Source organism: Prorops nasuta, unplaced genomic scaffold (genome assembly GCF_024137725.1).
Source record: "Prorops nasuta isolate Cenicafe-Biocafe unplaced genomic scaffold, Cenicafe_Pnas_1.2 PNAS00009, whole genome shotgun sequence".
NCBI lineage: Eukaryota > Metazoa > Arthropoda > Insecta > Hymenoptera > Bethylidae > Prorops > Prorops nasuta.
The window spans coordinates 8,871,151-8,897,218 of NW_027116806.1; the positions used below are offsets into that span (position 1 = coordinate 8,871,151).

Below are 26,068 nucleotides of genomic sequence, written 5' to 3' on the forward strand. Positions count from 1 at the left end.
TGCTAACTTAGAGGTTGTTTAAAAGGTCAGGTGCCAGGTGGTTAAAACATTGCTTTGTCCAGAAATCATTGTGTTACTATCAAATATCAATATAGTACAATATTTTGTGACCTTTGTAAACATACTTTAATCCTGGCTCCCTTGCTTTTCCTATTTTTACAAAACTTTTATCATACAACATATGTAGCATAAACATTATGATCTTCGCCCCAAAATCTCTAAGACCTAGCTTCACACATTAATATGCTGTTCATTTTTATATATACTATTTATAATTAGTTTAGCAATCGAAGCAGCCATCTATAATGATCGATTATTTTAACAAACTCGCTTAAAAATTAAAAATGTCCAGACCTAGGGTGAAATCAAGAAAAATAAGTCTTATTGAAGTAGATAATCAGATTAGTCGAATAAATATTGAGAAAGGATCGACAAAATTTACTTTTCAAAATGGTGATATATACGTGGGCGGATATTTGCTCATTTATCACAAGAAAATTTTAGTCAAACAAGGTTTGTTACGATTGATTAATTTAAAGTTAAAGCGTACGTTATAAATAAACATACAATAATGAGATTCTTAATTAATTTACATTAATTCATTATTACAGATTATGGCGAATATAAAACGAATGATTTTAATGTTTATCAGGCATTATGGGATGATGATAGGATTAACGAACACGTACACATACGGTAAATTTATAAAAGTGAGAAAAGAGTTTCTAATTTATATAAATATATATATATATATATATATATATTTGTGTATATTTATAAAATTTAAAGATTTAATAATGGAGCGGAGTATATGGGCGAAGCTCATTCAGATGGAACATTACATGGTTATGGGAAATATATATTTCAAGATAAGTCATTAATAGAAGGTATTTGGTTTGAGAATAAACCAACTAACGGCTTGATTTACAGAGATCCTCTCGGATACAAATGGGTATCAGAAGATCGTTCGCCAAATGTAAGTTTAAAAAGTAATTTAACCCACACAATACAAGATACATTTACCTCATATTATATTCCAGGAACTAAAAATTTCTTTTACACTTGGAAATCCTTTCTGGTAAGCTATGCACGTGTATGACCGCAAAGAATTGTTAAAAATAAATGAAGCAGAAGAAAAAAACCATGCTATCAAATGTAAATGATAATTTAATAAATAACACACACGCTAATTTTGTAATATGTACATATTTTAATATTGTATTATTAGAAGTATTTCTCTGATTCCAGTCTTAAATTTTTTAACATCCTGTATATTTGATAAAGATTGCTAAAATAAGCGTGCTCTCGACATTTGAAACTGATCTATAATTACAATAATATGAAAGGGGTATTAGAGTGTGATAACATAGTAAATGATCCAATGTAAAATCCATCTTAATTATTAGTGTTGGTCACTGTTTGTACATATTCTATATACACTATGTTAAGTTAGCAAACATTTCCGGAGCTGAATGGATCACGAAATAGTAGTTTATTTTGCTACTGTATCTTACTATGCATTTACTAGATATTTCGACATGTAATTAGAGATAGGTGAGAAAGTATGTGCCGTGTGTGTAGCGATCACTTATACTACTTCAGTCAACTCATATCTACAACATACAGTTCTTGATCAAATTATTAATATAATTATTATTATATTAAAAAATTTATTTAGAAAAAAAGCAACAAAATAGCTATAATTTTGAAACAGTGAAATACTTAACTTCATAAATGGTTAGAAGTGTAAAACTATTATACATAAATTTATATAATCAGGTTTAATTATTTACTAATTTATAATTCAGTCTTCCTTGTACATTGAAGGTACCCTGAATCTTGTTACGGCTGGCCTGAATATTGGATTTTCATCGAGAGCATAAATAGTCTTTTTGCGTTCCTGTTCAAACTTTGCGTATTCTCTTCTATCCTGTATGGTCGTGTAACCTCTGCAAGCAATTGTACGGTTGACAAGTTTTTCTAGGAACGAGGAACTATAGATTATAAACACTCACTTCCATACTAGTAATGCGATTATACCCATAGCAAATACTGCTAAGACTATCATTCCAGGCAAGACAGCTTTGTGCATGGGTGTATAACATGCCTGAAAAGTGTAGAGTGGTAAAACCTTTGATGAATATTTTGCATTGTATTAAAAAATGCAAACCTTCTCCGCTATCTTCAGGGTAACACTGAGATCCTCGTGAAACTCGTATTCGTACGGAATTGTGCAGACTGTATTATCCTTGAACCACTTGAGGATGCAATAATGGTCGCTTGCTATACAAACAAAAAAAAAATCGTGTCTTTACGTATGCGTAAAAAAAACAGTCTCTCATTGATTACCCGTGTCTATTGTGGGCGGCCTTTCAATTTTATAAAGCGTTGTGTTTGAACGACAAATCTGTTCCGCTTCCGGGGACTCCCGACTGGTAGCGTTTACACAAGAATTATAAAGAATACAAAGACCGATGCCACCAACACTGGCGGAAGATTCGCAGTACGTCCCTCGGTAGAGGAGGCCATCGGTAGCCGACGTTACGTTACACCTGTCATTGAAAATTTCTAATATATCTTGTTTTTATGATTATGAAACGCAGTCGAAGGTATATTTGATTAACCTGCAGTGACCACAGTCGCAATATCCATGATTGGCGCAAACCTCTGTGCTTCCTGGGGCTATGCAAGCTTCGTTTCCCGATGGACACTGACAACCACCGCCTTTCCACCCAGGAAGACATTTGCAAACTCCACAATCGCAACTTCCACGTCCTCCACACTCGACTCCATCCGTCTGTAATTATTTTTCAATCATTTTTCCTCGTCCATTTGCCTTTTTACTGTAGAATTCAACATGATTAAAAATTTATTTCAAGTTATAGTGGCAATTTTATGATCCCTTGAGTTAATTCTAGCGTTCCTTATCTACTGTACTAGTCAGACATATTTAAAATATAAAATCAACAAAATTTTATTTTATAATTAAATAAATAATGCTGAAATATTAAATAATTATATAAATAAAATGTGTAAACAAAATATTTCATATTTAAAACACGTCTGCCTAGTGCAATAAATAAAGAACAACGGAGCCACCATAAGTGTGTGGTAACTCGCTGTACTATCGCTGTAATTTTACGGAACGTTCAAAAAGTGCAATTACACTCCGTTTACTCGCGTGTATACCTTGTCGCAAGCGAGACACTCGCAAAATTTGCCGTTGTATCCCGGATCGCAAACGCAACTTCCGCATATACACTCGCCTCTCCTCGAGCAGACGTCACTGGAGCCTTCTTCGATGCATTGTAATTGGTTCTCCGTGGTTGAGCTCTCGTGGCACTCGCACGTTTCCCCCGTCCAGCCGTAATCGCACGTACAGGACCCACAATCATCCACTCCGTGTTTGCACTGCGAGCTCTCACGATTTTTGCAGTCACAGCCGCAAATCAACTCCACTTGAATCGTTGTTTCGGACGCTTCGGACGCCAGGGCATCGTCCACCACAACAGTTTGCCTCTGCAATCGTAAGAAGCCCATGAAAAACTCCGAATCTTATACGACAGAAACCTCATACTTGCCCAGAGACTCTCGTTTTTCGGACACTCGTCGAAGGACAACTCGACGTCGAAACTGTAAATTTCTCCTTCCTGTATACCGTTGCACTCGCGAGTCTCCACGGACTCGGAGTTATGACCACAATTGGAGAAGTATCGAAGACGAAGCGGTTCCGTAGAATTGTCGCGTAACACGACTCTCGTCAGGATATCGTGATAGGCGCTCTCGATAATTTCTAGAATATTCGAACTGTTGGATGCCAGTGTGGCCACTCTCGCTTTTTCCTTCAGGAGCCCGGCGATTATTTCGTATTCCGCGCGACGATCTTCCGTTACGGCGAATATCAAGTTAACCTTGTTGTCCCTCAACAGACGCGACACCTCGGCCAACGAAGGGTAATCCAACCTCGTTGCTTGAGTGTAGTGACCGTCTTCGTCCAAGTGACAATGCAAATCGTTCCTATCAACGACTCCTCCCAGCTGAAAATTCTTCTACCATGTAGTCGAGCAAATATTGATGTTCTTCGCGTGTTTACGGTTTACCTTTCCCTCTCCGGCAAAATGCATCAAGCCATCCGTAGCAACTAGCATTAATTTTCTCGCCTGTCGCACCCATCCAACCTGTTCCTCGCAAACTATCGCTTGCACCACTCCGTCCAGACCTCCTTCCAAGTTATCAACATTCCCCGTGACCTCGCTGTTTCTAACCTGGAATAGAAATTGTCATTTCCGGAAGTTGGTATAAATATGTATATATATGATAAGGGCAAAGAACCTGGACAACGAAACGTCGAATGTCATTGGTCAGTTCCATTCTGTGACGAAAGGAATACAAAGGTGCGCATGTTTTCATTTCAGCTTTGCAGGGATTATCAGCGTGTTCCGGGAAGACATAGGGCATCAACGGTTTGTCGGCGTAGCTTCCAAAACCGAGACGAAAGTTGGTGGTAAAAGTGCCCAAAGTGCTGGCCATTTTTCGACCGAGACCAACCAGAGTGTCTTTGTCATCCCTCATCGACCACGTTAAATCCATCATGTAGTATAAATCCAGTGGGTAATTTCTGCATAATCAGAGAAGAAGCGTTATTGTTTGTGGTTTCCGGATGGCAATTACGTTAAAGCAGCGAATTATTCGTAATCGATTATTCGAGCAAAATAAGATTGTCATAAATAACATTCAAAAGTCAAGAATAAAGTTCTTCAGCGTGACCTTGAAAGCCTTAACCGTGAAGAAGCATCGAATGTTTATCAAAGAAGCAAGAAAGGAGAAACTCACTTGGCTGGCCTGTACTGCACAGTGACTACTTCCTTTTTATCCGGTCTCAGCTTGACTCGTATCTTTTGTGGTTTTAGCTGAACCGGTGATTGTTCCACGGTCACATCCTGGAAATTTATATTCTCTAGGAATTCTACGGAGCTAGGCTGCGCGGCACGAATCTCATCTGCAGGACATCCGAACGCTTCGAGACGATCCGCCGTGTTGCATCTGGGTTTGCCTAGCGTTCTGTTGCTGTAGCGCTGAACAGATGCGTTACAATATTAAAAACGAAAGAGAAAAACGCGTCTATATACTCTTAATAAATCTTAAAATAAAAGAGTCTCAAGTCCCAATTGATCTTTTCCCTCTAATGGGGGGCGATAGAAAAAGATAACCTATACTCTTCAAAAATTCTGTTCCGTAAGATTTAACTAAGGTTTGCCAACACTGAAAAGAAAAACATTCGTATTATTTGATCTCGAATGACAGGATCGATTACCCAATCGCTGCACCACGCGCAGGAAGATTTCGCCTCTAAGCAGCTATCGCAGCTGGCTTTACTGGCGCATAAAAAGATATCCGTCTCTTCGTTAAACTCTCCCCCCTCCCTCGTTCTCTCTCTCCCTCTCGTTTTCGCTTTCGCTTGGCAGTGTTGCGTCAACAAACAAAGCAGACACGCGCTCAATCCAAATATCTTCATATTTCCTCTCACGGTGAATAACTTGTGTCTAATCAAAGCCGTACATTTTACACTTCTGCACAATTCCCACTATACATCACGCGCGACCTGATGATATTGCAATTGACGTATCGCATTTCGCGGCGAAACTACGTCGACCGAATTTCTTTGAAATCGTGCCACATCTCGATAGCAGCTTATCAGTCTTATCTGCCCGATAACGATGGAAAGAGCGAAAATTCTCTAAGATCCTATATCAACGTTTCTTTTGTATCTATATCGCAGATCGATGCTAAAACGACTTGTGTATCGAATACGGGTCCTTTGACCGTTTTTTAAAATCTATCTTCTCTTCTGGATTTACATCGATTAATCTTTGCGTTTCGCGAGCCAGTGGATAGCGCGGACGTTGCGCTATTACTATTTCGTTGGGAGGCTACAGAGTGCGACGTAGCCTACGATTTCACGTATCAACGCCCCCATGTACAAGGTGTCCGACAAAAAACGTATTTTGTCACACGCAGACTTATTACAAAGCGAGATAATGGGTATTATAGTTTTTGTTTTTAGAACAAATACCAGAGTGTTTCTATCGAGTGAAAAAAAATTCTATACACGCGTGTTCTCTATGCGTCATTGTAGACACTGCTACAGACCTCTATATAGTACTTACTTCGAGAATCGTGTCGTTCCATTGAATACAAAACGCAAACAAACCCACACAACGGCTACGCGTTTCTTTCTGATGATGACTGTGCTATCGGTATGCTGACATAATCGTTGAGCCGACCCATTTTACTATCGTGCATCTGCTTTGCCTTTCGTTTCTCTGCCATTACAGAACTTCCCCCCTAATTACATCCCCCCCCCCTACTTTTATAGAGTAAACAGAAATAACTAACGACAACCAGAAATGCCAGAGAAGAATCTTTATTGGTTTTTCTCTCACGTAAAAAATAACATTTAACGAAGTATAATATAAAATTGATCCGCAAACCGCAAACACGATTAACCCATGGGGGCTAACAATGCATAGAGGATATACTTACGCTGTAACGGGGCAAGTTTATGGCACGGGGTCTGATTTTTAATATACAGGGTCCGAGAGTAATTATGGTCAGTTGGATATGTCAAGAAAGGGGAGTGGATTTTGAGACTAAAGTTTCAATAAAATTTTTGTCTATTGCTCATAGTTTAGGAGTTATTAATAAATGAAATAGTTTTAGGTTTATTTGAACGAGCTAATTAAGAATTAGATATGTGAATGATAGTCGTATTGCTGTTTCGTTTAAATTCATCCTTGTTGCTAAAATTTATGTACAAGTCATTAATAGTTATTATAAAATAGTTTAACACTATTTATAGAAATTTTAATTTTTCATAGCCATAGACTTCTTATGCATATTATTTACGTCTGACTTGTTTTCAATAATTTGGCGAACGGTTATCAATATATAACAAATCGAAGGAGGCGTGCACTATTTTTATTTTTAGAGAAATAATTGATTGTCAGTGTTGATGACCCAATACACCAGTTTGACCTCTCGATTTTAGCCAATCAGAAGCTTGCACAATTTTAATATTTCATTCATCAGTTAATTACTTTTAAACTAAGTACAATGAGCAAAAATTTTATTAAAACTTTAATCTTAATATTCCCTTCCCTTTTAAAAATTTGCCAGTTGGTCAAAGTTAATCTTAGACCCTGTATATACAAGGCGTCCGGTGAACTCGTGCTAAACTAGTAAATTCATATAAAACGAATGATTTTCAGACTAATATTTTTATACTATTTCCATATGTAGTCTTTAATTGATCATTTCTTATTTCGTAATCTCCTATAAAATTCCGCATTTCCTAAGCAATGCCTAATTAATATAACCAGGTATTCCAAAAGTTCTGTAATTAGGAGAAGTCTTGAAAAATACTAATTAACAATTCTTAATAACTTTTTAATTGTTGGATACATGAAAAGTATTCCAAAAATGTATTCTTAAAATCATTCGATCTATGTGAATTTATGTTTGACACGAGTTAACCATACACGCGATGTATACTATATGACATATAGTTTTTAATCCTCCTTCTTTCGCTCTTACTTTTTTTATATTTTTAATAAAATAGTAAAAATCCCTCTGTGCGCGCTTACGTGCGTTTCTATAATTATATGCTTTTCATATAAATTCTTTAGATATTATGATGTATGTACACAATATATACATATATTGCCATTCGCAAAAATAATTCATTAGAATTGCGAGCACTGTATAGATCGTTGATTAAAACGAACGAGATACAAAGATTTCCATCTTGAAAAATTTTATGATTGCGCGTTGTAATTTTACAAATTTATAGTTTTCATTTTATTGACAGCTGTCGAAAACGAAGTTTTTGCTTTTTCTCGTTTCTTTACGTAATATGTACACTTGGGCTAACAATAGAAAAATAGTCTTTATGTAGAAACATTTTTCTTTCATCCTTAGCTACACTCGCAGGAATACTGACGATCGACGCGTGTTCAGTATTACACTTTTATAGCAAATTCGCTATTTAGCGAATGACATGCGGTGTATCGATGCGTTACTACAACATTTTCGAGCAAAAATTTCTCCCTTGGGAAAATTATCGATTCAACAAAAAAGAAAAAGATAATTGGTTTTCCCTTTAAATCGCAGTAATCCTACAAAAATATTTCTAAGATATTGAAGCGAGTGACACTCGGTGTATCGTGCCATACTCGCAATTTTTTGAGCAAATATCTTTCCCTTTCGATTGTTCATCGATTAAACAAAAGAATTAGATCACTGATTTCCATTTTAATCGCAATAATCCTAATAGAGACAAATTAAAATCTTAGCAAATTGGTCTTGAAGCGAGTGACCGCGTTATTGCGTCGACTCGTCCACAATTTGGTCAAGCAAATTTCTTCTCTCCCTCGGGATAATTTGTCGATCGAACGATGAGAAAAAGATAATATTGGTTCCCGCTTAAATCGCAATAATTCTATAAGATCAGACGAATTAGGGCTTTCTTTCGGAGCTCGAGATGCGCCTGGTCAGCTGTTGATGGATAGTCACGCTGTTCTGTTCTTTCGACGTGGTTGGTAAGCTCTTGACCTCCTGTTGCTTCGGCGGTTTCTTCGTCGTCTCTTTGTCAGGCGCAACGTCCATCACGAGACCGCGCAGGAACATGGAAATTACAGGCCATGGGAATATCCTGCGAACAACAGTCCCAATGCAACTTTGCTCGACAAATTTTTCGAGCGTTTGAGTAAAAAGAGAAATTATACGACTTTGTTACAGCGACGAGCTAGCATTCCTAGCTGCAATTATCTTACCATTTCAAGGCGATCAGTAGTTGCATCCAAGCCGGAAGCATGGCAAACTTCTCGTTACATCTCATGGCAGATATCACTCGATCGGCAACCTCGTTCGAGCTCAGGATTGGCACGAATCTGCGCGACAAATCCATATTAGGCACGGTTCATTTACAGTTGCTATTATAATTACCGCCACGCTAAATATCGTTTATCGATCATTCCTTTCTTTTCGCAGGATAATAAAGTCGGTTCGCGATTTACCTGGACTGTACAGTCTCGAACATGCCGGTACTGCTGATGAAGTATGGACAAATCACTGTCGTGTGAATATTGTTGTAACCCTCGGCCTAGAAAAATGATAGATTTAAGGAATTGATAGGTGAAAGCGATTAAAAATAAATTAAGTAATGAAGAAATCAATTGGCACTGATAAGAGAGTAAATATCTCAAGTTGGACAATGTAAATTTTGATATTATTTTAGAAAAAAGAATTAATTTCTAAATTACGAACAGTTAAGGTTAAATTAAGGGGCTAATTATGTTTCGAGTAGATAAGGAATAAATATTACATCTCGGGTATAAGACAATTAAATTTTCTCAATACATGAATAATTCCATGTGCATTCCCGAACCAATAAAAAAATCAGAAAAATACCTCTAGTTCCATCCTGAGAGCTTCGTCGAACCCAACAGCGGCGAATTTCGAGGTGCAATAATCCACCAATTTCGTAATGCCAGTATGGCCAGCCATACTAGCTATGCTAACGAGGTGCCCTTTGTTATCCGCCATCATCCCGGGTAAGAATGCTTTCACCGTCTGCAAAGCACAATTTTCAACTCGGTCAATTCTCCCATTTCCTACTTTCTATTCTTATTCGATTTGCGGGGATAAAAGGAAGGCTGCTTATGTGTGCGTGTGTGTATATATGCTAGCAGGAGGGACATTGGAAAGTGGATGGTAAGATCCTATCGAAATGACCGTGACATCGAGATGCAAGAGGTCCAGCCGACGATTGCTGGCGCATAACTCGTTGTACACAACTCGATTAACCCACTTATACTCATACCTCAGTTCTGTTTCTTTTCACGGTCTACCTCTTTATTTGGGACACCTGAAAAAATGACCAAGGACGACTCATATTTATCTATATAATCGCCAATCGATTTTTTTATTCCCGAAACGTCATCCCCTTCCTCCCTCCCTTCACCCTACTCCACCAGGCGCGACCTTTCACCTTAGATTTTATTTGCATTTTTTCCTCGCACCATCTTGTCTCAATAAAAATCTTCATTCCTCACCCGATTGGCCAAGAAATACCTATGCAATCAGTGATCGCTCCTTCTTCATTCTTTATTTCGTCTCGAATCTATAATATTCCAGTTGATGTCACGTATACGAAATATAACCGGTGCATCGATTTTACGTAATTATAAAACGATTCGATCGAATCTGCAAAGACGATTGATTGCACTGTTTATGCATCGGTCACGATCCGTAAGCTTTTATAACTGTTGTAAGAAGACGAAGAAGAACTTGGCTGCAGAAATTGCAAAAAATAAATGCAGTGTCAGATTATGCGTTATAATAGTCTACGATGTTGGCTCGGAGATGTTTCCTGCAGGATTTTTCAAGATCGAATCAATCTTTAATGATGGCGAGGTTTGTAAAGCGGTATAGAGGGAGGGGGGGGGGGGGGGAGTTTAGACGTACGACAGAGAAAAGCACTCGAGCAATCGTAGCATAGAATTGCAAATTCTTGAAAGAGACTTTTCCGCCGTGGTCCTCGCGAGATTCTTGCCATAAACGAGGAACCTTGGCCTCCTTTGCCACTCATTACATCAATGCGTGTGTGTATTTATATTTAATCCTCTCTACAGCATAAGTTACGTCACTATTGCACGACTAGCCCAATCCAAATTCCAGCAAAAATTTCAATCGTCCCGTGCAAGGGGTCTACGAATTTCGCAATGTAAACCGCAAGTTTTGAGAGCGACGTTGTATACATGTATAGGAGTACGAACACTCGATATACCGGTTTTTGCACCTGATCGGCCAGGGAATGCCTCTCGCCGACGTCACCTCTCAAAGTCCTTGAAATTTAACCCTATCCAAACACTTACTCCACTCATTTTCCTTCTTTCTGCAAAATATCCTTTCCCTTTTCTCCACTTTCGTATCTCGAGCGAACGAAATTGCTTTCAAGATTTTATGATGTTTATTATTATTTTTTTTTTTTTTGAAACAAAGGAAGATTAAAACTTACCCAAAAGTGGCTCATCACATTAACATCCATCGTTCGAATGATCATTTTGTCCGGTGTGTCCAGCAGCTTCGTACCAGTGACTATTCCAGCATTGTTTATTAGTATGCTAACCTACGCAGAAGTCAATAAGAAATGTTAATTTAATGAATAAACACTGGACATGTCCATTCCTTTCATTGAAAATTAATATTGAAAACTAGAGGTCCAATTGGTACAAAGAAATCTATTGCTTTTTTCAGTATTAATTTCATGAATAAACATTTGGTTGGTTTACTGCATTTGATTGTTAAGTACGAAGCCGACTGAACCCAAGAAAAGGGTAAACATTGAGAATTAGAATTGAAAACAAGAGATATATCCATTCAGCAAAGAAATATTGTCATTTTTCTGTCTAAATTTAATGCATAAATATTTAGTTAGTCCACTTCTTTATAGTCGTTGACCAAAAAAATTAAGTCAATTTAAGAAATGAGTGAACATTGAAGATTTAAAAATTGAAAAATCAAACACTTATCTAGTCCACTCGTTTAAGCTTTTAAGTTAAAATTTAAGTCGATTCAAGAAAGCAGCATATACTGAAAACTAAAATTGAAAACTAGAGGCACATTCGGCACAAGGAAATCTGCTGTTTTTCTTTCTGTCTTTTGAAACAGGTCGAACTACATATCAACAGCAGCATATTGCAGTGTAGTGGCGTAACTGGACTTTCATAATGTCGTCTCAGAGGCATTCACTAGGCTCGTTGGTTCACCAAAACTAGCAAAATTCTCTAGTCAACTGCGTTTTATCTTGTCGAGTGAACTATCGTCTTGATAATAAGCCAAGGGGTTACTCTTACCTTGCCAACCTCCTCTTTGACAATGGCAGCTTTTCTGTAAACATCCTCGCGATCGCAGAGGTCGCAAACGTATCCGTAACAAGAACCCCCGGCAGCTTGAACTAATTTCACAGTCTCATCGATTCCTGTAATCAAGAAAATCTCAAATAACTACAGATTTCCAGCGAATTCTTGAATTTTAAAATATAAATATTATTTAGGGAGTATAGTGCATTAATTCACTGTAGAGAATAAACGTACAAACTCCTTGAGCTATTCAAGATAAGTAGAAAGGACTTTCAGAAAAGTCTGTCATGCAAAAAATTAATATCTCTTATAGTTACAAAAAGATGAATGATTTTTTTGTGTCCACGGCCCGAGGCAAATTAAAGTATATACCCTATGTACAGGGTGTTTATTTTAACTCGACCCAGGGGATGGATATATAAAGAAGCATTTATTGAGTGATATGCATAAAAATTAGTAAATGCTACAATACTGGACAAAAATATTTTCACAGTAGTATTTGGTCTTATACAGTACTGTGCAAAGCACTTTATTAAAGTGAATGTTATGGAGAAAATACTTTCGTTAAGTAGTAGCAGCTACTAATTTTTATGCATACCATCATTTTCATAACTATATGTCCTATTTTTATATACATATTACTTTTTTGTATTCGAATAGAAAGGATTTAAAAAAAAAAAACAATGCATAAAATTAATTTTTCATAGTTACGAAACCGAGCAATTTTCTTACGTCCATGACCTCAAGCGAATTAAAGTATATTCCCTATATATACATGATATACATTTTTCAACCTGAATTTCTCTTAAAAATGACACGCGAATAGATTTTTGTCGAGAGCGAGGAAAGTTTCGGTGGAAAGAGAAAGGCGAAACAAAATCCGGAAATCCAGATTTTTGGAGCTTGCACACACACATATCTTAACACATATAATATATACATTAGTTTCTTTTTTTTCAAGCATAAATGCTGAAAAAACACAAGTGTGCAAATCTATAGCGGTGTAATGATAAATAGTAGCTCTCAGCTGTCCCGGTAAACTCATACATGGATTTTACAGCTGTGTAGCTAGAAAGTTTCATCCTGTGGAGAGGCACTCGTTGCTTCGCTTCTTGGCCAAGTGGTACGTGCACTTCGCGTGCTGTACGGAGAGAGAGAGAGAGAGAGAGAGAGAGAGAGAGAGAGAGAAAGAAAAAAAAGGAGAAAAAAAAAACAATTCTACAGTCAAATACTATACCATTGGATCTAGGTCACCAATATACATATATATTATACATATATATGTAGCCACGTGACTTTTACTTTTCAAAGTATATCACATACAACCCACATACGAGATCGAAGATTGAAAATTTGTGGAAAATTACGTGGAACGCAACTCTGAAGCCGAAAACTTTGCTATCCCCGTTGCATCAGACATGAAAGATTGGCTAATCGACTGAGAGACTGCCGTAATCCAATGTAATAACATTCTCCTTGCTATAGTCACACTTGGATGCCACCATACTCGTTTGCCATTTGATTTTTACGATAATCAACCAGTTTGCAAAGTCGAACGTACACTCGTAGGCCTTGAACGTTGTACCACTTCCATCTCAGGTTTGCTCTATTATTTCGCGAGAATCATAAAGAAAGGAAAAGTGGAAAGGTGTCGAGAGAAAAGCTGAGAAGACTTTTTAATTCAACGTCCTACAAAAACACAAATTCACCGTAATGATAATCCATTTACTGTTTATGTAAAAATGTATAGATCCATTGAACTAAAAATTCAATTTGACCTTTTTCGTTTCAATATTTATTATATTATATTATAAATTTATCTTTGAACATTTTTCTATTTTTATCTTAGATTTGGTATACTATTCTGCGATAGTCGTAAAGAAAAAATTAATGGAGAGTGTCGAGGGAATAAATATGAAGATTTTTTAAATTAACGTCCAATTAAAACACAAGTTCAATATAAAGATAATAGAATTATTGTATATTTATTAGAGACACTAGCAATTTTCTTAATAATCGATTTAATGCGTATATTTAGTTGTAAAAATAGATTCATCAGACTAAGAATTCGTTTTGTTTTTGTTACATATTTTGCTATAAATAAAATATTATCCTTTAGATTTGCTCTATTATTTCACGATAATCGCAAAAAAGAAACAGTGGAGCATCCAGGTAATAACTGTAAGATTTTTTTTTAATTTAACATCCGACCAAAACGCAAGCTCATCGTAATGATAATCAATTGGTTATATGTATACACACGTTCATATTCATTAGACTAAAAATTCACTTTAACGTCGTTATATTTCAATGATAATAATACCATGCTGTACGTTTATTATTCTTAACACGAAAGATTTATCGATTGTTGACAGCTGTTTGAGATTCAGCACGCGACCCATGGTGATCTTGAACCCTTCCAAATTCTTACTTCTGGAGAAATGTATAATGAATACACACACACACACACACACACACATATATATATATATATATATATATATATATATCTATGAAAATATCCTCTCTATCTCTCTTAAATAAATGAACCGTGAAATTGTTCCTCGTAAATATTACGAAATCGCGTTATATATATTTTGTTGACAGAGATTTTAAGAGACGTTAAAAGAATAGTATGTATTTATGCAATGGGTGAAAAGTATATTATCTATTATCTTTTATTGGAGATAGTTTTAGCGTGATTATATAGCTGCAGTAAAATATTTTTCGTATCGTGTAAGAGGTCGTTGCCAGAATAGCTTCCATTTCTCGCTCTCTCAAGGTCATTAACGTCCATGACCACGAAAAGGCCTCGCTCCATCCTCGCACAGCAATCTTTCTCTCAAGGTCACGCCAACATATTTATAATTCAATCACGCAATCTTCCAAATTTGATTGGCCGATTATATCCATGTACAATTGACGATTTTTCCGTGGAAAAATTCGAGTTGAGATTGCAGAAAATTTTCAGCGATTGCAAAGGGATGTAGGAATTTTTTTAAATTGCGAGAGAGAAAGGAAATTGGAAAGAAAGGCGTGGAGAGCATAAGAGTCCGCGTGGTGAAAATATAAGAGGGAAAGTGTTTAGCGATAAGCAAAAGGAAAGTGTCTCGGAATGACAGCAATTCTTATGGTGCAAAAGCCTTATAGAAAATGCAACAGAGAGAGTAATATAAGCAAATATTTATCAAAGGAGCGTATATTAATTAATCACGTCAAGAAATCATGATGCAGATATACTAATCGTAACTATACACACGCCCGATTGCAAATAATATTAAAAATTGATTAAACGAATCATGATTTTGCTAAATTAATAACAATTTAGATTAAATTAAGAGGTTAATTATTTTTTCAGGAAGATAAAAAATTAATTATACATTTTAGATATTAAAACAATTATATTTGCTGAATAATTTTTTCATCGTAGAAACCTGAATAGAAATATTATAATTAACATTCATCGAAAAAGTGTATACATTAATCGAATCAAAGGAATATGGTTTGGCCTGAGTAAACCTCTCAAATGTAAATAGTGAATGTTATTTCGGTGAATCATGGTTTATCTAAATTAAGAACATTTAAGATTAAATTAAGAGGTTAATTATATTATCGTTTCAGAAAGATAAAGAATAAATTCTAATTATTTCGGATGTTAAGAAAATGATCTCTTCGTAATAGCTTATTAATAATTCTTTTTACGAACCGTGCTTAAATTGCACCAAAACACGCGAAAGTTCTTTTCACTCATTACAAACAGTAATTTCATGAAATTTCCTACATTGAGCAATAAGCCTCGGACAGAACGGAACCACTAATATTCCTATATCGGCAATTAACCATAGGCGATAATGATAATCACGCGATTTCACAAATGAGCGTGCACCTTTAAAACCGTTTGTTTCTTAATTTGAATCGCGCTATGATCGCCCGGTGAAACGCGTCGGCTTTCGTAACAATTTTTCTTCAGAAAATTGAAAATTCGCGTCTGCGTGCATGCGTGTGTATGGGAGAAAAGCCGTCCGCGGTTGTGCATGGGTTGCGTGGTTATGGTTGGTTGAATGCGAAATCGCGACGTTAACTTGCACAATGCAATCGAATGGACAATCTTGTTTATTATAGAGAAAGAATAAGAGTATTAGCGTTTCGTCCAGAAACTTTCGGTTTACGATGTCATTAAGTTTGGTGACCGCAGTCATACGTATTTTCATTACAAATGTAAAAGTGTTTTTTTTAAATTTTAACTCAAAAACAAATATTTACACTTGTAGCTATTTCGTACAAAGTTCTCTCTAAAATTGTAATTATAATATATTGCAAGGTTTTTCTTGCATAAATCAATAAAAATTTCTAAAAAAAAACGTGTCATGTTTACACGATTTACGACATCTCCAAATATCTACGATGTAAATATATTTATGCTAAAATAAAGATTTTGGACTTGCAGTGTTTTTACAAAGTAAACTCTTTTGACAGTCTTTGTATATATAGAATCTCTTTTTTACACAGTAAAATTATTTGTAAAACGACTTTAATTACATATTTGAGCGCAAGAAAAAAGTTTAACAGTTTCAACCGTAAAACTGTTATAAAATTAAAAATGTAAATTCATCCTGGCACCTAAGTTATAATTTTACAAAAATTGTTTACATTCCACACCCCTATATAGTTCCGTATTATGCGACTCTTTTGACGATCGCAATTACAAAAACGATTTCTAGCAAAGCGAATTATTTCTCTGATTACGTTACACGCATTACGTACGATTCTAACTAGTCGTTTGTCTATGCTATAATCTGTGTAGAAAAAGAAATAAACACGAGTGGGATAGCAGAGATCGTGAACTGTCTCAATGAGATAGAAAAACCTTGAGAGAGAAGCTTAATTTTTTACGAGGATCGTTAATTAACACTGAGACATAAATTAACGTGCTGCTAGTTATTAGTTTGTCAAGAAAGATACAAGAAAACACGTGTGTATTATATATGAAAAATAGGATAATTTTTAGGGTATAGATCAATTAAGAAGTCTCCAGAGAATGACAGACATACTTTTTAAAAATTTCTTATGTAAAATTACACAAAAAATAAAGCGCTATCTACAACCTCCTTATTATTAAGTAAACTCACAAATGAAAGTAAATTTCCAAATACAATGTAAACATAAAAATGCAAAATAATATTACCGAAATACAACTCGTGTGACTCTTCTTAAAAAACCGATTTAAAAATCGAATGTCCCTCAGAAAAATATATACTCGATTTCTTCCTCATCATATGTATTGCTTATTTTTACATATATTTTGTACAGTATATAGGTGGTAACTTACCATCCTTGTTGATGTCCCATACAACGACGATAGCGCCAAGGTTGGCCAGCCTGAGGGAGAGGAGTCTTCCCAATCCACCGGCGCCTCCTGTCACGAGGGCAATCTCCCCATCGATGCTTTTCATGCGAAATCTTCTCGGTATGCAAGCCCTGACTATCGCCTCGACTGTCGCCAATACCGTCAACAATAGGAAGCCCACAACGTCACAGATGGATCTTAGGAACGACATTGCTGCGACGTTCACGACGTTCGATCACAAAAACCTCCAATCTTTTCACTCTTCTCACTCTTCCCCTCTCTCTCTCTCTCTCTCTCTCTCTCTCTCTCTCTTTGACTCTATCGCTGTCTCTGTCGGTGTCTCTGTCGACGATGCCTATCGATCGCTCAAGATGTCATAATTTCCGGCGAGCAGCCACGAGGATCGTTTCTTCGACTGAAAAGCTGCACTGTCATACGTTGACAACTAAACTCGCCTGCCGATTCAATGGAAACCTTCCACCGGAGTGCTTGTCCTTCCTGGTTTTCTGTAATCATAAACACATGCCACTCTTTGTATATTTCTATAGCATTAATAAAACCAATTCCTTTTTTCTAAAAACCAATCGCATCTGTGACTCGAGAAAGTCCACTTCGCTTCCTGTCTTGACAAGGTGGACCGTGAAAAGGCCAAATGACCGTGAAAAAATTCCATGTATACATGTGTACGCAGGTTGCTCCCGTGGAGTTCCGCTTCCAGGATTCGAACGCGTTTTATACGCAAAGTGACCTAAGCATATGCCTTGAAAAGCAAAACGTCACGTCGTATGTGTATATAGAAACCAGTATGAACTTTCACCAAATTTCATGCGACTTTCTTCGCCTGGTCATTCGCAGTCGGATAGACACGTGGGACACAATACCAGTTACGATTTTCTTTCGTGTCTTTCCGGAAGTTACGTCATTAACCCTCTCAGCAGCCTCGCTTCCTCTTCCTAATTCAGCGCTTACGAGCAACTTACGAGCTAACCGGTTGATTAATTTTTCCGTCATTAATATAGTATATCATTTCAATCGATAATCTTGTTATCGCGTTACAGAGCCCAACATAGCGAATGCTCGAGAATTTCAATTACGTAAATAAGAGAAAAACGATCGGCGAAAGGTCAAAGGATGACGGAAGGTAAAGAAAAAACTGTGGAGGAAAAAAATCGATGACGATTCTTTCTAATTTCTTCTCCGTTTTTTCTTCTTTGTTTCGTCAGAATCTTTATCAAGGTTTTCCATCGTGTCGTCGCTCAAAACGCCTCGATCGTGTAAGTTCGTAGGATGTCTGAAGGTAAACAAAATTGCAGGAAAATAATAGTTGTTGACGATTTTCCCATTTAAGTTTCCTTAATTCTTCTTTTGCGTTGGGCTTTGTATCAACAAGATTTTCCTTCGGAAATTGACGTTCAAAAGCCTTTCGTGAAAGGTGAAAGGTCGAGTGAAAATTAAACTTAAAAAAATGAAGGAAAATAATCAATGACGATTTTCCTATTCAATTTTCCTTTTATTTTCTTTTGTTTTTGTTAGTCCTTACATTAATAAAAGTTTTCTCCTCAAATCAAGATTCAGAAAGACCTCGCGAAAAGTGAAAGGACGAACGAAGATAAAATTAAAAATCCAGAGAGAAATAATTGGTAATGATTTTTTCACTCAATTTTACTTATTTCCTTTTTTGTCAGCTTCTCTACAAGGTTTTCCATCAAATCGCCGTTCGCAATTTTGCAAGATCGCCGGCTTGCATCATTTTCGTTCTTACTCCGCGATTCGCGAATAAATAAGCCGACGAGTTCCCAAACACGATTGATAAATATACGTCAAAGAAATTCTTGTTGTTACGCGGTTCGGAATTATTTAAAAAATGTTACGAACAGCGAGTAGTAGGAGCTAAATTATCTAGCTAAAATTACACAATTATATCCATAATACTAAGTAAATAGTTTATAAATGTTAAAAACAAAAAATTATCACTGGAGATCCGCAATTCCTCTCTATTGCTACATCCTGAAGAAATAATGTCGGTAGAGCCTTTCTGTTTACCACATCAAAAGTACACACTTGAATTCTACACCTTCGCCAAATGTTTCTTTGCCATTATATTCGAGTTCGTGTTACTACCGTGACGTCACTGGTAGAGCAAAAAATTGGTCCAATGTGTGAAAAACTAAAAACATGATGTTTTTGTCGGTTTAGAATAATTGGCTATTTATTCCCTCCCTGTTCGCGCACACACACACTGTTCAACATCGTGGGGGAGAAGTGGAACGCGAAACAGTAAAAAAGCCCAGTTGCACTCGGGCACGCTAAACGCTAAATAAATAATTGTGGAAATAATTTAACATCCTTGTGCAATTTCTATGCGTATTGCATACTAAAATCCTCCGTGTCAATGTTGAGCAAGCCGGTAAAGATGCAAACCTTTTTCCAAGCCAACCCTACACAATTTTAGAAAAATACCCCTATGCGCGCGCGTTCCCATCGACTAGTCGGAGGAGAATCGACGTGAAGAGAAGAAAATATTGGCGAACTTTACATTGAATGACTTAACTCGCGCTTATACTCCTAGACAATTTTCTTAATTAGCCATCGACATACTTAAAATTACATAAAAAGAAAGTTTACATCCTTTCGTAGTGAGATCGCCGTATATCGCGCGTTATGATTTACGAGGAGTGCGTAAAAAAACTCCCACGCATAAACTACATACCCACAACGTGGACACAATACAGCGGACTCCGTGGCGCAATACGTGCAATAATAAAGCGGGGAAGATTGGCTTGTGCGAAAAAGTTTTGTTTTTCCCAACTTTTTATTTCAATCTGGATTTGGAGGAATCGTCGAAAGGTGGGCCGAAAATCCTCGCCTGGTTATTAATTTAGCTCCTGCAATTAAGATTTTCTATCGTTCGCTCGTTATCTAAAATTGTTGTTTCGCCGTATGATTTTGCGATGACCCTTATACCCCTCCAGCGATATTTTAATCGAAGATTACCCAACGCCAGGATAAAAGTTTATCACCGACAAGGTTATCGATTACTCTTATTGCTTGTTTAGTCGCGAACGTCTCAATACTTAAAAATTGTTCGCTCGCCAACTCGTCGATAAGATCCTATCGCGCAAAACTTTTCGCTTTATTACTACTTCATTTCTCTTCGTTTCTTTTCTTTTCACTTTCACCCTTATCTATCACAGTTATACTTATTCCACTGTAGAGAAGCTTATTATTCCACTCTACCAATGATTATTCTGTTTTCCCTATCATTATACTGCTGACCAGTCAAATTATTTACGAGCTGATCAATTATTATTTATTTTCCGAATGTTTTATTGGAATCATGTACGGTTAAACTTTTCAATGTCCCAATAATCCAGGCGAAGTTTTCACATTTTAATTGATTCGAAAAATATATAAGGGTATCTCGCACTATTAATGGTGCTCTCGTTGCAGTTGAACTAAATAAGTATTGACGGTGCATGTTTAGTTGAGAAGACAAGATTTTTTTGTTTCGTATCATAACAAAGAGAGTAAGAGAGAGTGAGAGAGAGAGAGAGAGAGAGAGAGAGAGAGATTTTGAAAAAAATGATAGATAACCGTAACAAGGGTCATTTTAAAGTATATTTATACGCGAGATTGAAATTAAAAGTTGATGATAATTTTTTAATGAGCCTCGAGCAATTAGTTTTACAGATATGAATAAGATTATTGAACTGTACGGTGATAAATAAAATACTCGAATTGATTATTCTGACGAGAACAGGATCATTAAGGTAGGATTAGTATGCTAATAGTCAATGAAAATTCCATGACGTTTTAGACAGGATTTATCTCTCACATATCTAAAGCTTTTCTTACGTGAAAATGATGATTTCAATTTCTTGTTTCCTTAAAATTAATTATTGATGAACTTCGCGGTGAGATGTTTGACACTGACACAAAGTCCCCACACTTTGAAATACTAAATTATACTCGGTAACTAAAACTTCTTGAATTATTTTTAAAAAGCTACACGTGAGAATTTAAAATAGAAGAAATGTACGTCATCAGAATAACTGAAGAAAGTATCTTAATTGATTTAACATTAGCACTGACACGAGATTCATATTCTTTGCAATTATTGATAAAAAATTACATTCGGTAACTAAAATCCTTTGAAATATTATGAAAAACTGCGAGTAAAAATCTCAGTTGCAAGAAATGTACGTGATTATATAGAACGATTGAAGAAAGTACCTAAATTAATTGAAGTTTGACACTGATACCAGATTTATATCATTTGCGATTATCAATCAAAAATTACTTTCAATAACCAACATCCTTGGAAATATTATGAAAATTTGCGCGTAAAAATATAAGTTGCGAGAAATGTACTTAAATATATGAATGACTAAAGAAAGTACCTTGATTGGGATTATCACAGTGTAGAAGAAGAATAGGACGACGAGAGACGGAGCGATTTCGGAGGAAAGTAGAGAAAGATATGTTTGGGTAGGCAGAAAAAATTGCAGATTGAGGTCTAGCTGTTTTGGAGTGACGACCGAGGTGTTTGTTCGTAACCGAGCATGAGAGAAAAGGAGCTCGTCTTACCGGTACAGCGGTCCTCGGTGTACTGAATGTTGAATGCTCAATGTGCCTGAATGGAGCACGGAACGAGCGGTACCAACCAGTTAGTTACGCTGTCGCTGCTCCTGCTTGTCGGTGCTGCTCCTGTTACTACTACTTTTCCCTCTCTTATATCCTCTAATTTTCATCTTTCGTTACACTGCAAATTCAAATGTTTGATTTTAACACTATTATATACGTTTTGATACTTTGTACACATTTTGAAATGTATTTATACTATAAATAGTGTGATTTTAACACAGCACACTTTGAAAATTTTGTTCATTTAATTGACCTCACTTTTTACTGCATATTTTCATATCAGTAGAATTTATTTTAGAATCGTAGAATAAATCTATTTATAGAAAATTTTCATTTTTAATTACTTTCCTCGTGTCAGTTTGCGTTTATTTGGAGAGTCTGTATACTGTACTTGTCATTTGAGTGCTCTACTACAACTTAACAAACAAACACGAATGACGCACGATTGTTTTACTTGATCTGTTTGTAAATATTTTTCCTTTACAACGTTGTTTAATGGTTAAGCGTTTAAATTTCGAGATGTTAAGACAAATTCACTGTTTAATCTACAAGTTGCTATGAGACTAGGACTTAGTCTCCTCGTTCCTTCAAGGCCTGACACGCGAGAAGGAACATCAACTATATCTATCTATATATCCTCATGAATATATTGATGAGACGAATTGAAATTTCAGTTTGATGGAACGTTATAAGCGCGATATATTCATCATGTCCTTTGGCGGACCGTTTATTGCCCCTCTCTCTCTCTCTCTCTCTCTATGCTAACTTTTGGTTTGCGCTAAATTGCTAATGGAACGATGAGAAAGGTGTTATATGCTGGCCCATATCTCATCGAATGTTTACTAACGCTTGCTGCATTATGGTTATTTCGTATTCCTCAAAAAACAAAATATTTTACATCAACTTTAATTATATGAATGATATCACATCGAATACTGCATAATATTTACTAACCAAAAACGATACCTTTTATCGATCGTTTATTTATGTTTCACTGCGTACAATCTCCTTACGCACAAACCGTCCACATTTGCTCATAAATAGTCAAAGATTTCATTCTTAGACGATTTTTTTTGCAATTTTACAAAAATGATCCTATCTACTGTTCGACTCACAAACGACCATCGAAATCTTACATCACACGACTTCTGGAGAATTCTTACAACGAACATGAATTAATTATACCGGTAATCCGTCTTATCGAAATTTATCTACCACTTCAACTGTATAGTTATATTCAAATCAATATATATATTTAATACACAAAAAAGGTATTGATGGATTTAATTAAGCAATTTCTCACTACAGATTTGAAGAAATGTATATGTAAAATAATGAAAACCAAAACTTAATGTGTATATGTAGCTGATAGCTACATAAAACTCGTCAAATCTAACGAGAAATCATTGGTATATCCATTAATAAATCATTTTGTGGACATGCAGCTAATGTGTTATCGATGATGGGAGAGCTAAATCAATTAAATGACTGACATTTTTTAAAATCCTTTGTCCATCCAATCTTCTTCGAAACGCCTTCTTTAGATAATTCACCAAACATTTTCTTGCAATCAATCGGTCACCAGCGCGTAAAAATACTAACTCAATAAAAACTTATAATAAAATTTTACACAAAAATATGCATTCGCGATAATGACAGCTTATAATTAATTGAATTTTAATAAATTCCTTTACATCCTAACTTTCATCTAAGGGTCATCCCTCCGATAATTGATCAAACATTTTCTTTGCAATCAATCGCTTACCAGTGCATAAATAACAGTTCGATAAAAGTGTAACAAATTTTTATAACAAAATATAAATAATTCATAACAAAGACAGCTTATAATTTTAAAGTTCTTCGGATAAATAGTATCAATATTAATTTATGTTTTCGTCTCTCTTTTTTAGCATGCAAATATTGCGTTCTAAATGGAGCTTTATAGGCTTCGAGAAGGGATGTATATATATATCTAAAGAATCTTGTTTAGTGTTCAAACGGAAACGCAACACGCAAAGTATGTAATAAATGTGGCAGTGCCGTTCCTTATATAGAAAACAGTGAAAAGTTCTGATCGATTATAGGATAACAAGACTTAGCAACTCAGTTACGAGATATCTTTCGAAAAAGTTGACATGGTAGCTACGTCTGCCGGGTAAGCTAATTTTTCTACTGTCCTCTCGCTCTTGTCTTCCGTGTCACCACAAATTTAAGTAGAAAATACATTTCGTTCGCAATCATTGAAATTTCCATACACTCATTCATGAGTTACAATCGGTAACGAGGAAAGAATCTGTGTGCATGTAAACGACAGCTGAGTTTTGAAGTAAAACTGTCCTCTTGCATAATAGATTTTTTTATTTGCAGATCAGCGCAAACCCTTTTTGATTTCACCCGAGCGGATTACACGAGCAACTGGGTGGAAGCCTCGGATACAATTAAGTCGAATGGTATGTCGAAGGCTGTGATGGTCATACAAAAAACACAGATGTTTCAAAGGGCCGTTTTCTTTACTCTCTTCATCCAAAGGCCCAGTGGCTCCGGTTTTGCTGCGGTTCGTTGTGACACGAACTTCGATATCTCCGAATGCCAAAATATAATAATGAAATGTCGAGGCCACGGTATCAACTATAGATACAAAATTTTATTAAGGCATAAAGGTCTGGATAAAAATTCTGTGGTGTATGGTCAAGTCTTTACGGTAAGAATTGTTCGATTTAATTTATGCGTTGAATAGAAATTCCTCGTTATTGAAATATGGGCAATTTTTACATTTTAAGCCTTCGATTTACTAATTTCAGGCGCCTGAAACAGATTTCAACATTGTAAAATTACCATTGTTAAACTTCAAGCCTTACTATCGAGGCCAAGAATTATCGTTGGAACAGAATCCATTAGATACTTCAGCTATAACGAGTATTAGTTTCAAAATAGACAGTAGTTTTTATTTGCCGGAAAATCAGCCTGGTGTTTCAGCTCTCGAGGTAGACTGGATTAAAGCTGCAAAGTGATCTTGATACCTCGTCTAGAGAGCTTTTCTTTGTGTATGACGTACTTATACTTATCACTATTAATTTAGGGCTATTGTAATATTCACCAATGTTACGTGAAATAAACATTCAATTCTGAAAATGTTATACTTAAGAACAAAAAAAGTAAAAGCTGTTTTTTAGTTGAACAAAATGTTTCTTAATTAATCATTTAAAACAAAGTAAATTTATAAATCTTCTCAACATATATGTACAGTTGTAATTGTATATAGAGCTGCACTACAATATAAATCGTTTTTATCAAATGTGCATTGCTTTTCACATGTCCAAATATAACCTTATTTGTTTTAATTTTATAAAATACTCTTTTCACAAAAAAATTTCACTTTTAATCTAAATTTACTAAACAAGAGTCTATAAATGTATAATGAAAATACAATCGTTTTAATTTGCTCGCTTTTATTACTCTTACACTTATGCCAATTCGACTGTAAAAAAATATTTCTTATATCTAAGGGCTGTATCTTATTGAAAACTGTAAAAAAAATAAACAAATAAATAAGGTTGTTATTTAGATTAGATGAAAAGATAGAGACGATGATTATAATACAAGCTGGTAATTCTTCATTGCAAACTTAATTATCCAAGTATCTAAAAACAATGCAATGTTCTATAATTGCTAAACGCGTACACTGTTTTTTTATATTTTAATACCAAATTGTTTGACAAAACTGCAATACTTACAAGTTACATGATTCACTTATAACAAAAAATTATGATATTTCCAAGAATTATCCTATATTATATTTTATATATTCCGGCATAACAGCTACTAGTAAGCACATACTTCTTATTTTACAAGTTCCATATTTTTTGTGAGAATGTAAACATTAAATTCTTTTCTAACTCTATATAGTTTTAATTAAAAATTATTTTTTTAAAACAGTTTCTAGATAGCTATCATTATAGCTGATAATGAATTTACTACTATTACATTAAAAATTGATTTGTGTTAAAATCCCAAGTTTGACATTAAATCGTAGCATTAATGTATTAGGATTACTCTAATCGTATATTGCTTACAGAAACTGAACTTAATTTACGTCTAAATCGAGGATATTTAAAAATATAATATTAAAATTATAAAAAATACAAATACTAATTTT

The 26,068-nt window shown here is 35.5% G+C and overlaps 4 protein-coding genes across 4 annotated transcripts; 2 read left to right on the plus strand and 2 right to left on the minus strand.

Annotated features, from left to right (window-relative positions):
* Nucleotides 1-344: 344 nt before the first annotated feature.
* On the plus strand, nucleotides 345-1,488 carry LOC136776223 (uncharacterized). The gene is made up of 5 exons (XM_066731603.1): nucleotides 345-546; nucleotides 612-696; nucleotides 790-976; nucleotides 1,041-1,078; nucleotides 1,407-1,488. Exons 1-5 carry the CDS (start codon nucleotides 345-347, stop codon nucleotides 1,486-1,488), a joined length of 594 nt encoding a protein of 197 aa, XP_066587700.1.
* On the minus strand, nucleotides 1,088-5,863 carry Itgbn (Integrin betanu subunit). Its single transcript, XM_066731611.1, has 11 exons — nucleotides 5,315-5,863; nucleotides 4,834-5,075; nucleotides 4,333-4,618; nucleotides 4,101-4,265; nucleotides 3,582-4,037; nucleotides 3,190-3,519; nucleotides 2,625-2,797; nucleotides 2,350-2,552; nucleotides 2,171-2,283; nucleotides 2,016-2,107; nucleotides 1,088-1,949 (listed from the first exon to the last, which is right to left on the minus strand). Exons 1-11 carry the CDS (start codon nucleotides 5,513-5,515, stop codon nucleotides 1,805-1,807), a joined length of 2,406 nt encoding a protein of 801 aa, XP_066587708.1. The 5' UTR covers nucleotides 5,516-5,863; the 3' UTR covers nucleotides 1,088-1,804.
* A 545-nt stretch (nucleotides 5,864-6,408) lies between these two features.
* On the minus strand, nucleotides 6,409-21,877 carry LOC136776066 (short-chain dehydrogenase/reductase family 16C member 6-like). The gene is made up of 8 exons (XM_066731403.1): nucleotides 21,669-21,877; nucleotides 17,251-17,774; nucleotides 11,916-12,040; nucleotides 11,078-11,188; nucleotides 9,469-9,630; nucleotides 9,075-9,160; nucleotides 8,832-8,948; nucleotides 6,409-8,710 (listed from the first exon to the last, which is right to left on the minus strand). Exons 2-8 carry the CDS (start codon nucleotides 17,477-17,479, stop codon nucleotides 8,515-8,517), a joined length of 1,026 nt encoding a protein of 341 aa, XP_066587500.1. The 5' UTR covers nucleotides 17,480-17,774; nucleotides 21,669-21,877; the 3' UTR covers nucleotides 6,409-8,514.
* Nucleotides 21,878-24,047: 2,170 nt separating this feature from the next.
* Nucleotides 24,048-26,003, plus strand: LOC136776115 (uncharacterized). Its single transcript, XM_066731488.1, has 3 exons — nucleotides 24,048-24,067; nucleotides 24,280-24,613; nucleotides 24,714-26,003. The coding sequence occupies exons 1-3, from the start codon at nucleotides 24,048-24,050 to the stop codon at nucleotides 24,921-24,923; spliced, it is 564 nt and encodes a 187-aa protein (XP_066587585.1). The 3' UTR covers nucleotides 24,924-26,003.
* Nucleotides 26,004-26,068: the final 65 nt, after the last annotated feature.

Excerpts from the sequence above, each read along its gene's own strand:
- LOC136776223 (XM_066731603.1), top strand. The coding sequence starts at position 345 with ATGTCCAGACCTAGGGTGAAATCAAGAAAAATAAGTCTTATTGAAGTA. Across the intron at positions 547-611 it reads GATTAATTTAAAGTTAAAGC|ATTATGGCGAATATAAAACG; the intron begins GTACGTTATAAA and ends TCATTATTACAG. Across the intron at positions 697-789 it reads AACGAACACGTACACATACG|ATTTAATAATGGAGCGGAGT; the intron begins GTAAATTTATAA and ends TAAAATTTAAAG.
- Itgbn (XM_066731611.1), bottom strand. The coding sequence starts at position 5,515 with ATGAAGATATTTGGATTGAGCGCGTGTCTGCTTTGTTTGTTGACGCAA. Across the intron at positions 4,266-4,332 it reads TTCGACGTTTCGTTGTCCAG|GTTAGAAACAGCGAGGTCAC; the intron begins GTTCTTTGCCCT and ends TTTCTATTCCAG. Across the intron at positions 4,038-4,100 it reads ATTTTGCCGGAGAGGGAAAG|CTGGGAGGAGTCGTTGATAG; the intron begins GTAAACCGTAAA and ends AAGAATTTTCAG.
- LOC136776115 (XM_066731488.1), top strand. The coding sequence starts at position 24,048 with ATGGTAGCTACGTCTGCCGG. Across the intron at positions 24,068-24,279 it reads ATGGTAGCTACGTCTGCCGG|ATCAGCGCAAACCCTTTTTG; the intron begins GTAAGCTAATTT and ends TTTTATTTGCAG. Across the intron at positions 24,614-24,713 it reads TGTATGGTCAAGTCTTTACG|GCGCCTGAAACAGATTTCAA; the intron begins GTAAGAATTGTT and ends TACTAATTTCAG.
- LOC136776066 (XM_066731403.1), bottom strand. The coding sequence starts at position 17,479 with ATGTCGTTCCTAAGATCCATCTGTGACGTTGTGGGCTTCCTATTGTTG. Across the intron at positions 11,189-11,915 it reads TCAAAGAGGAGGTTGGCAAG|GTTAGCATACTAATAAACAA; the intron begins GTAAGAGTAACC and ends ACTTCTGCGTAG. Across the intron at positions 9,631-11,077 it reads ATGTGATGAGCCACTTTTGG|ACGGTGAAAGCATTCTTACC; the intron begins GTAAGTTTTAAT and ends TGTGCTTTGCAG.